Source organism: Indicator indicator, chromosome 1 (assembly GCF_027791375.1).
Source record: "Indicator indicator isolate 239-I01 chromosome 1, UM_Iind_1.1, whole genome shotgun sequence".
Taxonomy (NCBI): domain Eukaryota; kingdom Metazoa; phylum Chordata; class Aves; order Piciformes; family Indicatoridae; genus Indicator; species Indicator indicator.
This window is the reverse complement of record NC_072010.1, coordinates 119,299,004-119,315,232: the sequence shown is the minus strand read 5'-3', so window position 1 is coordinate 119,315,232 and position 16,229 is coordinate 119,299,004. Positions and strand designations below refer to the sequence as shown.

The 16,229-nt window shown below is 38.6% G+C and overlaps 1 protein-coding gene across 1 annotated transcript; it reads right to left on the bottom strand.

Moving 5' to 3' along the window:
- Positions 1 to 354: 354 nt before the first annotated feature.
- On the bottom strand, positions 355 to 14,687 carry FUNDC1 (FUN14 domain containing 1). Its single transcript, XM_054385743.1, has 5 exons — positions 14,643 to 14,687; positions 12,260 to 12,416; positions 9,894 to 9,969; positions 2,752 to 2,880; positions 355 to 980 (listed from the first exon to the last, which is right to left on the bottom strand). The coding sequence occupies exons 1-5, from the start codon at positions 14,671 to 14,673 to the stop codon at positions 903 to 905; spliced, it is 471 nt and encodes a 156-aa protein (XP_054241718.1). The 5' UTR covers positions 14,674 to 14,687; the 3' UTR covers positions 355 to 902.
- Positions 14,688 to 16,229: the final 1,542 nt, after the last annotated feature.

The window sequence follows — 16,229 nt, the reverse complement described above, 5'->3', positions numbered from 1 at the left end:
TTCACTTTAGCACACAACCATCACAAGTATCTCTGCAAATATCTGTACCAGATGCCTGCTACAAGCATGAGATCCTCCTGGTGATGCCCAATGACAGGACAAGGGGCAATGCATGGAAGTTGAGGCATAGGAAGTTCCATGGAAACATGAGGAAAAAATTTTTCATTGTGAGGAAAACAGAACACTGGAACAGGCTGCCCAGGGGGGTTGTGGTCAAAACCCACCTGGATGCATTCCAATGTGACCTGGTCTAGGTGATCCTGCTCTGGCAGGGGGGTTGGACTAGATGATCTTTCAAGGGCCCTTCCAACTATGTACACAAAAGCCAGAGCCAAAGTCAATTTTCACCTTTAATAAGCTCATGATTCTTTGTTATTTAATACTCTGTAAAAAGGGATTACAGATTGACAGTTTATTGCAGAGATTTCTAAAGAACATGGGCAGCCACAAGGCTGAAACTACAGTATCATATACATTGTCTAGTCATTGATACCATCTACTACAGCATGAAGAAAAATACTTTCAGAATGAACAATATTTTAACTGAAAACATAGAAATGGAGCTTTCTTTCTTACAGTATGGTTACATTCTATATTCCAAGAATAACATTTTTTAAAAAATGCTAGATCTTGAAAGGTCATAGATAAAAACAGTCATGATGAAGATGAACCAGTTTTGCCCAGAAATGCTATAATGAGCACACTGCACCGTTTTTCAGCAAATCCTAGTTTTGCCAAGCTTCAAGAGGCAAAAGCCTGAAATGTAAAAGCTTCCAAGTTGTCTACCTAGTCCACTTCTCTTGTTCTGGAAGGCCCAGTGACCCACACTGCTTTAAGACAGTGTGACATCACAACTGTTCTTTGCTGACACGAATGCCATCCGGGAGAGGCGATTCAGGTCCTTATGATGCCAGGCCTAACAAAAAGCCTCCAACAAATCCACTGGACACCACAATGTTCTGTTTGATAAATTCTGTTGACTAAAAAAACAAAAAGAAAACCCCAAAAAAGTATTTGTAAGGAACAGAGTTAACTGTATCTCGATTACAGCATTTAATACTTAGCACAATTGCTGATAAAACAAAAAATAAAATTATGGAGGAGAGCATGCTTGGATGTTAGGAACAAGTTCTTTACCATGATGGTAGTGGAACACTGGAACAGGTTGCCTAGGGAGGTGGTTGGGGCCTCACCCCTGATTAAAGGTGATGCTTGACAGGCCTATGGGCAACCTGATCTAGTTGAGGATGCCCCTGCTTACTGCAAAGGGGATGGACTAGATGACCTTTGGAGGTTCCTTCCAACGCAGGTCATTCTATGATTCTAAAAACATATAAAGCTAGGTGGCAAGTAGTGGCACCCATGGAGTGAAAACTGACCCTCAGCTGTCTTCATTAGTAGATTTAAAATACAGCTGGCATTTTAAGTCAAAATACAGAGGAATTGACATAGGATTTTTTTGGCAATACCACTTGTTTTGATTAAAACAAGACAGATGTTTTACAAACTCCCTTGGCAAAACAGAAAAAGTACCACCATGACTTTCATTTTTTTGTTTTAAATACTTTTTTCCTAAGAGCAGATCACTAGAAAATAAATACAGTTCACTCCATTATGGACCAGCTTCTTAATCACTTAATCCTACAAAGACATTTGTGTACAGTATTTCATTAAGTAATGGCCCAGAGTACAGCACACTACTTCAAATGTGCCATTTTGTAATTCTTCTACTTTAAACACTTGAGATTGTATTAATTCTATTTGTGGAGCAGCCAATCTCGGGGGAAAGAAAAAAGGAACAACCAAAAACACCATCCTGTCCCACCCATTTCTGCAGGGCAATGGAGAAGGACAGGTTCAACTATATATAGAAGCCAGAAAACCATCTGTCTTGAATTTCCACTTCACATTAAAATTTAAAGGTATTTTTTATCAACCTGTGTGCAACTCCATACAGGTTAAATCTGAGATGTCAAAACTCTTAATTACAGAACACTAGCATGGCTGCTGTTACATGATCTGCAGCATATTCCAAGTCAGGATTCACAGTTACTGAGAAAGAAACTCAGAGCACTTATAAGAAATTTGAAAATATGCACAAACAGGCTTCTTTTTTTTCTTCAGGTAAGAGAGCTAAAAATGATTAAATAAGTGTTCAAATAACAGGATGAAATAGCCCCAGGGACACCAATCAGCATCCCAGGCTACCTCTTTTCAACACAGTATGCAACTGACAGGTTCTGAAGATAGATATACTTCAAACTATATAAATGAGATAAAAAAAAAGTAACTCTATAATTACATAGCTACTGCTTTTGTCCAGAAGGAAACTCAGTCTTTTCCAATCAAGTAACTTCGTTATCAGTGCGAGGAGATTTGGGCTTTGTCATTGCAGATACCAAGTTTTAATCACACCACCTCCATCTTTTTGCCTTGTCATGATGACCTTACTGGCTTTCTCACTGGCCAAGGACTAGTACAGACTAAATGGCAAAGCCAATGGCAGTCTCTAAACCGTATCAGAAATGTAGAAATGCATTCACTTTGATATTTGTATGTCATCTTTAAAAGTAGGCAAAACAGAAAGGTGAATGAAGAAAGCAGTACAATCTGATGACTTTTAATAAAACATACAGACACACCACTTCTGGTGCCTTCCAGTTTTGTACCTGCATATTCAACTAATCATCACCTGCAGTGAAAGGTGACAAAAACTAACTGGTAGAACATAGTTTACAACCTTAGACTTACCTCTTCAATTAGAGTATTGATTTCAGGAGCTGCCTTATTTGCACGCTTTTTTAACTGTTTCTTTGCTTTGTTTACATCTTTTTCAACTCTCTTCCAGTCAACTTGCACGTATCCACTGTGACTAGCAATCTAGGAAAATAAAATATATTTAGTACAGTTGCAGTTTACATTTCCTAAGTGAAAATACAGTATCTTAGTGCCTACAAACATGGTGGTTTTTTTTGTTGCTTGTTTGTGGGTTTTGGTTTGGTTTTGTGTGGGTTCTTTTGTTTGTTTCATTTTTTTGTTTGAGTGGTTTGGGGTTTTTTGTTTGTTTGGTTTAGGTTTTTGTTGCTTTTTTATTTATTGTAGCTTTTTGTTTGTTTGTTTTAGTTACAGGAAAAGACACTGTTCCAATCACAGCAGGTACTCTGCCTCAACAGTAACAGCAGTTTAAATTAGAACAAGGAATGACAAAGTTTAGTAGACTCCTTGTTAATTTTACAGGTTGTCTAGTCCTTACTTAGAAAGGCTTTAAATAACAGTATTTTTCCTTCAGCATTTACTGTAGCTTTATTTGTAAGAAAAGGAAAGGGAAAGCATGTTCATAGGACAACAATGGAATAAAATGGCTTCATTTCAGCTTCTTTCAGAATTGTGGGATTCTGATTTGCAACAGAGTCTCTGGAGCTATCAGAATCGTCCTTAGAAATACACAAAACTATCATTTTATCTTGTGTCATTTACCCTGTCCAACAAAAGAGTAATACAAGAGAATTCTCATGCTTTCTACAAAGCAAAGCCAGAAACTAGAAAAACAACATGGTCTGTGTACAGCACAAGTTCTGAAACATCATCAAAATGGGTAAGTTCTAGGGGATTGGTCATACCAATTCACACTCAAACTCCCAAAATCGTTAAACAACATCCATGAGATTTTTAGCACATTCAAGCTCTATCCCAACCCTTTGCCTTATTTCATTTACTAAGATTTGATCCTGCAAAGAAGTAAGATGTTCTGTTACTCAAACAGCATTGATAATCCCACCAATTTCCTTAATACAATTCACAAAAAAATTATCTAAATGCTTATATAAGATCACAGCTTAAAAAAAAAAAATCCACACCAACAAACAAATGAGGCAATTACTGCATCCTCTAGAGAACACTTACAACAAACAACTCATTAGTTAAAAAAAAAAAAAGGGGGGGAGAGGCAAAACCATCAAAACTAAGGATTATTGCTTCTTTTAACTGCTAAGACAGATGTAGATCACTACATAAGTAAATGCCTGTTATACCAAAACCTCTTCATTTCTCAGGTCCTCCTTAAGCTCATGTTTGGCAAATTCATGTAACTTAAGCATTGCATGCAAATGGTACAACTGGTAAATAAAAATCACCAATAATGGACTTCTGTGGAGTAGATATTTAAATATACAATATATTAGGTTTGGCATAAAGAAAATGTTTCACTGTTTACAGGCACTACAAGCATTTGACTTTCACTTAGTTCTTTCTACTAAGTAACTAAAATTAGACCCTCTAACTTGTTTTGAAACTGCCACAATAATTAAGCAACATCTTTAACCACAAATTAGAACTTCAAACTTGAAAACAAACAAACAAACAAAACAAAAAAAGTGTCAGACAGTTTCTGTCTGAATTCAAAATGAAGCTCCTAAGTCTACCAATGTAAGAAAGTAAACTTTGGTTTCCATCTTTGCACAAGATTTAAAAAAAACAATTCACTGGACAAATGCAAAATGAGCTTCTTGAATATCATACTCTATTTCATACCTCAGAATATAACAAATTCAGAGACCCTGCCTGTCTATTCTAAAACTTTTTAGCCACACATGCATTTGTGTGAGGCAGGGAGAGCCAATTAAGGACTGCATACAATATGAAAATGTGAAACCAGTTTTAAAGTTGCACTGGTTGCAAATCCAGTCACTGTGTGATATAACAAAATAAAATAAAAAAATTAAAAATGAAAAAAGTTAAGAAGTATTTTTTATTTTATGAATTCCATATTACCACAATAATTTAAAAATGCCCAAGCACTGAATTGCTGCCTTCTAACTCATAAACCAGAAAACTAAATATGGACTAATCTACCCAGCCCAATACAAGGTAAGAAATGGTAATATATTTGCTTGTAATGATGTAAGAAAATGGACTTTAAAAGAAACATAAGAAACATTTCATTAAGACTAGTTTAATTAGCTCAGTTATCCATACAGTAAAGACAAGGCACAAGTTTAACTAAGTTCTGTTTAGCTCTCCAGTAGTTACAGCTTATAATTGTATCAAAACCTCTGGTTTACACCACAAAAGTAATACCTCTGCTACTATGTTCAGGGAGAAAAGGAGTATAAAGTTCTGCTTTTTGAGTGTCTGCATACATCTCTGAAATAAGCAACAGAGCACAATGAATATAAATAATTTGAATGCAAAATTGAATATAAAATGTAAAATATGTTGAATATAAAATTGAATATAAAATTTTAACTGACAGGGAAAAAACCCTGTACTTCACTGCAGTGATAGTCAGAGCCTGTGTCATATCCATTTTGGCTGCAATCCTACTAATTATATAACTTTGTATACAAGCACAGAAACAGTCCCAATGAACTCAAATGTTGGTGGGACAGCCTTCAAATTTTAGGGCTTTTATGATGCTTTAGGGTCTGTTACCTTAAAACAATAAATTTAAATGAACACAAATTATTAAAAGCTGGTTAGTATTTCTAAACCCATCTCCTACTATAACAAACTGAAATGATGGTATTTCATACATATGGAGACACATAGGTCTATACATATATATAATTTCCTAAAAAGACATATAGAATGGGTTGTATATACAGAAATCTATCTCTATACATATATGTGATAATGCAAAGAATTAATATTATTTGTTATTATTATATACATATCAGGTTAGTAAAATTTATTTTTGTTCAAGATTTTCCAGAACTGTTGAAAAAATAATGAATTTTTTTTCCAAAAAGGCAGTTGAAAAAAATACATCAATGCAGGAACAATAAATACATGTACATTGTTCCCTAAGCTAATCAAAGAAAACAGAGAATCTAAGAGGGAAGACCTCATTTGGGGGGCAGATCTGGAGAGGCATGCAAATACTTCATTACTGTGAAACATTAAGAGTAATGAACAGAAAAATGTTTGAGAGCAGAAAATTTATATGGCAAGAGGAGACAAAGGAGTTTTAATTTCCTCAAAGACAAAATCTCTCATACTAAGAAAGTGCAACCAAGCCCAGAATGTAAATGTGAGCTCCTTGTGCTCAGCTGCTTGTACAGCATACAGAAGCCATGTACCCCTTTAGGTATTTTCTGGTATTTAGATAGGTAGCAGCCCCCATCACACTCAATCAATTTCCAGAACAGCTCTGACCAGTCTCTAACTTCAATATATAGACAAAAAGGGAGACTGAGAAATGATTACAGAATCACAGAATTAACCAGGTTGGAAAAGACACTTTGAAATCAAGTCCAACCTATCACCCAACACCATCTAATCAATTAAACCATGACACTAAGTTCCTCATCCAGTCTTAAACACTTCCAGGGATGGTGACTCTACCACCTCCCTGAGCAGCCCATGCCAATGGCTAATCACTCTTTTTGTGAGGAACTTCTTCCTAACATCCAGCCTAAACCTCCCCTTGGTACAGCTTGAGACTCTGTCCTCTCATTCTGTCACTGGTTGCCTGGGAGAAGAGACCAACCCCCACCTGGCTACAACCTCCCTTCAGGTACTTGTAAACGGCAATACAACATTGTAAGAGTTAAACTGCAGATGTTGTGTCTGCAGCCATCTTCTGCTGGCACAGCTTCACTGTAACCAGTGACATTACTTCAATTTGTTACAAAGGCAGAGAAACGATGCCCCTCCATACCATGGCAAAACCTGCCCAAAACATGGGATTTCTTTAAAAGGCTAACTGCCAACTACCACTTGCTTTGGCTATTCCACCCCACATTCCCTCAAAGTCTGCCTGTATCAACTGCCAACTAAGATCTTCAGCCCCAAACTGAATACAACTCTGTCTTAAGTCCTCACCCCTACAAGCAAGCTGTTCTTTCCCCACTTCATTGAGATGTCACAACATGATAATGGCATGGTTATCAACAAACCCCTGCACAATATATAGCCAAAGAGATTGTAAGAGTTTATTTTGCTTCTTGGGTTGCTTTCAAAGATTTACTTTAAGTTAGAAAACAGATTACCAAAGAACTGAATTCATCAATGACATATTAATAGGATGGGGCAAAATATATTAGCAACAGCACAAATAACTGAAAAAAATACAATTTTATGATTAAATAATAGTCAACACAATGGAAAACCCTACAATTTGTACGTTGACTGCAGAACAAAAAGCAATGAAACCATTATTGATGATACAAGAGTTTAAAACCACAGAACAGGTGCTCATTAAGAGCAATTGTTTTTAACTAATTAATCATTTCCCTACTCTACGATTTCACTAAACTGTGCTGTACAAACTAGAATTTACACAAGGAAAATCCCTTATTATGAGAAATTAGAATTTCTCTAATACAGTCCATGGGTACTGGGCTTATACCGGCGTATTTGAAGAACTACATCTATTTCAATTAAAAAAGGATAGTTAATTGATCAGATTAAGCTGTTGAAATACCAAGCACAAAGATGTGATAACAGTTCTAATTTTTAAAAACTACACAAAAAGCACCTTTTTTCATTTCAGGACTGAAATGTTTCACTGAATGGGCTTTAGCCAAGAATCTTGCCTTCTCCAGTTCTTGTTTTAGCGAGTAATTACAACATCAATATTGCAATCAGCAGCTGAAATGAAATCTGCAACTTCAGAGAAACCTACAGACAAAACCACAAGTTTCTAGTCATGTGTTGAAGCACTCCTCTGCCTCCTCAAGGGAAGCACTGAACACATTCATAGGGAAACTAAAATCACAATGTGTGATCTTTAAATGAAAAAATTAAAGACTACAGAAATGTAATTACACTATAGAATTTATGACTCAGCTTTAAACTGCAAAATGTTCTGAATTAAAATGAAAGACCACGGCATTTACTTCATTCCCTTCCAGAAGCATCTCATCTTACTTAATTAAAGATACAGACAACTCAATCAAAATACGCAACTCATTTTTCCTCTTGGATAATATCCCTTTTCAGATACACTGTAAATGAGATCAGCTAAATCAGACACTCAAACACATGGCAAATCTATTTCATGTACTGGAAAGCTCACAAACCTTCACTGCTCAACAAGCAAATATACTGCACAAGTAATACGTTTTAAGCAATTTGTGTTTTGTTTTGTCTGCAGGTTTTAGCTTTAACTTTTCAGCTTCCTGTAGTCAGCAGTACTAATGAAAGCTCCTGCAGGATACCCCTGCATGCCAGGCCTCCATTCTGTAGGCTCTTCAGCCACTCCTAGATAAGAACTGTCATTGAAGGAATTGAGACCAATGGCATACAACATGAGAAGAGAGATTTAGATCGTTAAGTCAACTAGATGAGTACTTCAAGATCCACTGCAAAGAGATATCTTAAAAAAAAACCAAAATTAATTATCCAGAAATGATCCAGAAATACATACTACAGGCTAAACAATTTCAGAGTATTCTGTCAAACTGATTCATTTGCTGGCATAGAACAATTTGCCAAAAATTTACATGTGGATGATTGTAAACCATTTCAGACTCAATACTCTTGTACAATTCCACCCTGTATTTAGGTACAAGCCAAGTAAGCAGTGATTTCCAGGAGATTTAAAAAGGTCATCAATGCATTATGGTGAAGTGAAATGAATGCTAATACTATAAAAGCTTCACACCAAAACTATTTCTCTGACCTCTTACATTGTTGTTGATGCTTGCTTTTGAGTGATACAAAGTAAAATATACTTTGTGTTTGTTGAAAACAGCTTAAATCCAAATAGTTCCAAGAGCATGCATTCCCAAGTAGAGTGCTGCAGTTCAGTCACATTGAACATGGGGTTTAAAAACCTAAAAACCAACCCCAAATCAATAGAGAACATAATGATGAAGGCAGTAGGAGTACTTGACAACTGTGACATTTTGATGCTTTACACAGCAGCTATCAGAGGTCCTACCCAAGTTTTCCTGATCAACGGTTGGCTGCAAGAGCCATTACAATAACAAAAAATAACTAGAAGTAGGATATGCCTTCTGAAAATTCTCCAGGGTGATGCTGGAAAGACTAAATGTGTGTGTGTATATATACACACACACATATATATATATATATACACATACATACATACACACACACACACACTTAACATCCTGTCTCAAAAAAAGCTGTATTACTGAACCTAAGCTGGCACCAGTCTACTTCCTCTGGAACGATGAAGAAGAATGACAAGCTCATAGGTATGAAAAATGGCAGTAAGAAAAATTATGTGGCATCTTACAGAAGGGTATGTGAAATTCTCCTTCATTGCAAGTTGTGTCATCTAATTTAAAAGCTTTGGGGGAATACACCCTCCCTAACCACAGTATCTGATGAAAATCACAAAACAGTCATGCCAGAAAATATCATTAAAATTTCTGGATTTGAAATCCAATGGAACAGAGGAATGCAGTGAAGCTATCAGAAAAGCTTCAGAGGTTCAACCAGATAGAACTAATAAATACAGCATGGGGAATAAAGAGAAAAACATGGCTTCATAAATGGAGCAAAGCAAGTCTTCCATACAACTGCCCAAGAAGCCTACTTCTTCTAAAGGATTGATAAAATTCTCAAACCTACTTAAAACAACCATCTTAAATTCCTTGATCTCCCTAACCATAGGTTTACAATTACTTCCCCTAATCTGGCAATACTGACTACAGAGAGCATCTCAATTTTTGCAGAGAGGTTTCTTTTAGCTTAATAGAAACTATTTTACAGGATAGTATAGTTTCTGATTTGCCACTGATTTTCAGAAATATCTCTGTTGTACATCATATTCCAGCTGAAATGGAAGTTTTTGACTGATAAGGCAGAAGAGATCAAGTAGATAAGAAGCCTTCCTAATTAACTTTTACTCAACAGCTGCATTTTTCCTATTGTTTAGTAAATAACATTTGCCAACTTATAAAGCATGAAATGCTACATACTTGAAGCAGAAGAAAGCCACCACCTACTGCAGTTGCTGCAAGCTTTCCGACTTTCTGGAACAAAAATCCCGCACACCTTAGGAGAACAAAACAAAAAAAAAACAACACCCAGTCCAATGAAGTTGTCTGCTGAACAATGCCACACTCCAAAATTCCCTACCACAACTATTACTACTTTCTTATTTAACAAAGTAAATTTATCAGTTCACACTTTTAAATTTTAAAATCAGAATATTTAATACAAACAATATTGAATTAATAAACTCTAAGACAAGACAACACAAGTAATGGCTGGTGGTTCATGTCTGTCTGATGGTCCCTTTAAAGTAAGCTTGAGACCTCCAGACCTTGTCTATATACAAAAGCTGAATGCTGCTACTAAATGTACTAAGTTAATAAAGCACAATGTAGTAACATAAAAGTGCCATTATAACCATTCCCAAATGGGAGGTAAAAACATTATACCATCATTTATATTAACTGCACAACCCAGAAGTTAAATATCTCAGGCTGAGGGAGCTGGGGTTGTTCAGCCTGGAAAAGAGGAGGCTCCAGGGAGACCTAACAGCAGCCTTCCAGTACCTGAAGGGGGCATACAAGAAGGATGGAGAGAGACTGTTTACAAAGGCCTGCAGTGATAGGACAAGAGGCAATGACTTCAAACTAGAGAAGAGCAGATTTAGGTTGAATGTTAGGAACAGGTTCTTTACTATGAGGGTGGTGGAACACTGGAACAGGTTGCCCAGGAGGTGGTTGGGGCCCCATCCCTGGAGATATTCAAAGTGAGGCTCGTCAGGGCTCTGGACAACCTGATCTAGTTGAGGATGCCCCTGCTTACTGCAGAGGGGGTTGGACTAGATGTCCTTCCAAGGTTCCTTCCAATCCAGACCATTCTATGATTCTAAGATCTTGGGTAAAAAGAAGTTACATCCCTATCACAAGAGTTAAAATCAGCGGGACCTCTCTATTGGGACATGGCCTTAGTCTATTTTTAATGGATCAAGGTAACCAAAAAATTAATTATCTTGTTCACAGACTCCAAACATTCCTACATCAAATACAGAATAGCATAGATATCGGTATCATGGAATAGTTTTGGCAGGAAGGGACCTCTGGAGGTCATCTAATCCAGCTGCCTACCCAAAACTGGACCAGCTGCAAAGTCTGATCCAACCTTCAAGCTCAATCAGGTTGCTCAGAGTCTTACCTCATGCAAGTGCTCAATGTTTCCAAGGCTGATGCTTCCACAACTGGGCAACTCTGCTAGTGTTTCACCTGCTCCACTGACTGCCCCCACACAGAGGGGAATTTTCTTCCCCCTGCATATATATTTTTATATATATATATATATATATATATATATGTGAATATGCACTCAGAAGTACATAGAGATACTGAAATACACCATTTCCACATCTTTCAATAAGCCAGTTGTTATGGATACAAGATGAACTATACCCCAGAAGCTTCAGAGTTTATGAATACAAATCTAACTTCTAAAAATAATTTTAAGGCTACAGAGGCAAATAAAACAAATCAGACTTCAATCTAAGCCTACACTCCTCAAAGCTGAACTGAGTCTGCACATAATTTCATTTTCACTCTATTTTACCTTCCGCATCTTGCATAATTCTGTTTTAAAAGTTCCTATGCTACCATAATGCTGTTTTTCATGCAACTTTTTTAGAGTACTAGAATAAACACCATTCCAATATCTCTGAGATATAACCAATACTTTGATGTAGCTGTTAACGCTGTGGCCACACTTTTCAGTCTAAGTTCTCATCTTTACTGTCCAGCTTTCACCATGAATTACCTTAGTGTAGTACCTCCCTTCAGTTAACAGCATAAGAGACTGTTAATTTGTTCAAAATGGCTCTAGCTGAATTCAGAGAATCGTCTCTAAAAAATGGGGCTCCTAATTAAAAGTGTATTCTCTAACCTTTTTTTCCTTTGTTTCTTTTATCTATATAATGTCTTACCAATAATACCATAATAAGGTTCCTAAATCTGTACTAGTAAGGAAAAAAACTTTTCCATACAAACAGAAGTTACATGCAGTAATTTTCCATTTATTTCTTATACTTGTAGAGCTCTGACATTGCCCCAAATCCTTTCCACAGTAACTGGTGTAAGTTCTCTGAGACAACTGGTGTTTTACCAATATAACAAAGCACTTTAAAATGTGAGTTAGTAAGAAAAAGAAAGAAATTGTAAAGAAATTGTTCACACATGAATAACCTTGATCAATGATAAAGAAAATCCTGTTAGAGAAGATACGTTTATCTGCTTCAAATAGCCTTGGAAATGGATCTTCTAACACCATAAAAGGTCTAGGGCAGTTAGGAAAAGTGATGTTCTCTCACCAGCCAGTCACGCCGCCCATCACAATCTGGGTAGCTACAGAATATTTTTCTACAATTGGTCCTGAATTCCGTCCAAACAGACGATTCCACCAGTGGTGACGTCGTGCATACTCTGTTAAATCCAATACTTCATAGGAATCATCATCACTTTCAAGTTCTTAAACAGGAAAAAAAAAAAAAAGTGATTTTCTCAGTTAGACAGTAAATTAACAATCCATGTAAAAACCCCCAAACATTAACAGAACCATTTTTGGTATTAATTGGCTAATCCAATGGTGTAAATTACTGCACACAGTCTACCTATAGTCCAGCAGCTCACAGAACATAGAATTTCGAGATTTTTATTCCATAATCTTCAAGGTAAGGAAGAGAAGACTTACAGGGAAGGTATCATCCATTAAATCCATGGCTGGCACAGAAAAGGTGAACAGGAATCTCCTATCTGCTCAAGTACAGGAACCAAGAGGTATTAGATGAAACTATCAGGTAGCTGGTTCAACAGAAGAAAAAAAAAAAAAAAAAAAGAAGTCTTCTTCTCCTTCATCCCCCACCCCCTGCCAGAAGCCCAAGTTAACCTCTGCAACAGCTCGCTGCAGGATGCTGTGGATACCAAAAAGCTGTGGACTCCAGAGTAAACCACGGAAAATGTTAAAAGGTGAAAAAACAACCAACCAAAAAAAATCCACCAAGGCCTGTTGGACATAAAGTCAACAACCATGGCTAACGAGGCTGTGAGCTACAAATCATTCAAAACAGTCTAAGAAAGTATCAGTACATGCTTACTCTATTAAATCTTAGCTCATCCTACAGCTGATGCCCTTCAGACACTGGGCACTGGGCTTTCCTCCGACCTACTACAACTGCTTTTATGATCTTAAGCAATGTGAAACACATGTAACTTAAGGGTAAGCATGCACACGCTCTCTTCTGGATTGACCAAAACATTGAAAGATTGAGAGCTTCTGGCTCAGCATTTTCCTCAGAGGGTTAGTGTCAGCATATGTTAATAAGCCAGGAATAGATGCTTCTGTTCCTTTTCCACAACAGGTGAAAGAGATGAAACTGGGACTTCAATTAAGTTCTGTATTTGCAGTACAATTCTGTCAACGTGTTCAAAACAGGCCTCCTACTTCTTCAAACTAGAGATTCTAAATACCACCCATACTCAAAGATCAAAGGGAAAAAATGGTTTTAAGTTTTTAAACAAAAAATATTTTAAAAGTATATCATAGTTCTCTGGACATACACACTTGAATTAAAGCGGACTTTGACTAATTATATTTAAAGTGAATTATAAGTTCAGCAATGCTGCTGGAACATTGCAGAGAAGTTAAATCAACACTGAACTATAAAGACTATAGATCTAAACATTTTATTAAGCATTTTAGCAGCTTCTTTTAACGCTTACAAGAATGGGTAAAAAGTTAAGAGAATGCAAGAAATACATATGCATGCATGAACTAGATCCCTTTATTATCACCAAAGTGTATCCGAGTACTACAGCCCATAACGCTAAAAAGTTATGCAAAGATTTTTCTTTCCATCTTTGAGGTATCGAGTGCAAACTTCAACTTCTTTAAATGAAATATAAAAGCACTGTCACAGGCTGTTAGTTATACTAATTCTACCCTATTATTGAAATGGAAACTCATACAAGTGTAACACGTTGTATGGAAAATAATAACGTTAAAGCGTTTTCTACTAGTAAAAAAAAAAAAAAAAACAACGAACAATTCCTTCATTGCAGGGCAGTATTATGCGTAATTTTCACGCACATAAAAGCCCGCGTGTGCAAAACGCCGATACCTCAACAGAAGGATCTTCTAATACACTTAAAAGATCTGCTCAACAACAGACGGGGAAAGGATGGATGCTAGGGAAATGGACATTGCCCAGTCCAGCAGCCTCGAGCGAGTCACCGCCAGCCGCCGGTCCTGGTGCCTTCCCTATGAAGGGCTTCGGCAGCATTCTGCTTTTAAGACGGCTTTCACCCGAGGCCCTGCCGCTTCCTCCTCGCCACTCTCACCCCGCTCCCGCCTAGAATTGGTTTCGGCAGCTAAGCAGAGAGACGCCACCGCAGCCCTCGGGAAGAGGCCGGGGCGGGGACTACGCGCGGGCCAGGGCCGGCAGCAGCGAGACCCGCGTACAGGCGTCCCGCCCCTCCCCCACCGGCAGCGCGGACGCGGGGGACGGACGGGGGAGGGGCAGAGGCCGGGACATCCCTCCCCCGCCTTCGGGCACCGACACCGGCCGGGGGGGACCAGACTGCCACCTGCCCCCGAGAGCAAGGGCGGCCGCTATGCCTCCTCCTTGCTTCCCCTTACGGGGAAGGGACACGACGCATCGCCGCGGACGTGCCCCAGCCCACGGGGAGCTCACTGACCTGAGGCAGTACGGGGCCTCCGCGCCGCCATCTTGGCTGGTGCTGACGGCGTAGCCGGGCCTCAGGCTGCCTCGCTCCGCCCCCAGCCAGCGGCTCTGCGCTGCCCGGGCTGGTCTGTGCCCTCCCCCAGCCTCGGCCCCGCCCCCTCTGCGGCCGCGGGGCGGGAGCGCGCATGTGCCCGTCGCTCTCCCCCTTTCTGAGGGGGCTCTCGCTGAGGCGGCGGGTGGCGTGAGGGCGCCCTGGGGAGCATTGTGGGGGCTGTAGTTCCCGAGGGAGGGCTCAGGGTGGCCATTTGGGTGGGGGCCAGCATGCCAGCACCGTCGCACACCGTGGGGCCGGGGCTGCGGGTCTCGGTTCTGACAGGGTGATCGCCTCAGGAGGGGAGGGCCGTCTCCTTGGCTCTTGAAAACTGACGGGTGCAGGCCCGAGGTGCGCAATTGCTGTGGTGGAACCCAGATAGTTGGCACCCTGGCTCTTCGTGCTCGTAGTGTGGAAGACTTGATCACCCTCGTGATACGTATAAGGTCCTCAAAATGCCTCAGAATAACGCTTGCTGTGTATGAGGACTGAAGGGGTGGCAGCCGTTATGGCTGGAGAATGGGTCTCATGCAGTGTATCAAATGCAGCAGGGACACATGAAAATGGATGTCACGTTGCTTGGGCATTGAGTGTCCCATAAAAATTAATAACCAGAAAAGAAAACAAAATGCAAGGCCCCTGGAAGAACAAAGGTTAAAGTCAATGTGAGGCATGAAACAAAACAAAAGAAATTTGGAATCACCTGATTCCAGTTTACTCTCTCCTTTGATGCAACAGTGGGTGCTGCTGGTGCTGTTTTGGTGGGCTAAAAGCTGCACGACTGTGTTTTATGGTGCTTATTTTGGTTTTAGTGTATGCATCTCCATACAATCTTTGTGGCCATAACACAGAGGTGCAGATTCATGAACACTGTGGCAATATGAACATGAAGAAAGCAAGAGAGTTCATTTATTATAAATAATAAAAGAAAATGGGAAAAGGATTATTTAAAAATGTTTATAGCCTCTCTTTTGGACTCTGTGCTGCCAATACACAAGATGGGCAATTATATATAATGAAAAACCCCACGTTTCCCCATGTTATAAAGCTACTTTTATAATGAGACATATCTTGCAAAATGTGAAACAAGCATTTAAGATTCTAATTAACCCCTTAATTACACCAGACTTTACAGGCATACCAAAAAACAAAAAAGGAGAATAGCGTATGTTCTATATGAAGGTACTTCTTAAATCAACTCTGAGACTGAAGTTAACATAAAATTTGAAGTTAGTGGTTTGCTTATTAACTGATTTTTATTACAAACATCTGCAATCATGATAAGCAGGTGACATTATGCCAGACAGAACTTGTTTTCCTTACGATTTTCAATAAATATACTTCTGTATGGAACACAAACTTGTCTATTACAAGTTGTTTTGACAACCACCAAACATCTTTGGACTTTTCATGTTTAAGCATTATTATTTTTTAGGGTATTCATTTCCCAATCAATAGTGAAAAGCTTGTTGGCTTTCATTGCTATGTGAATTTAAATAATTTCCTAAC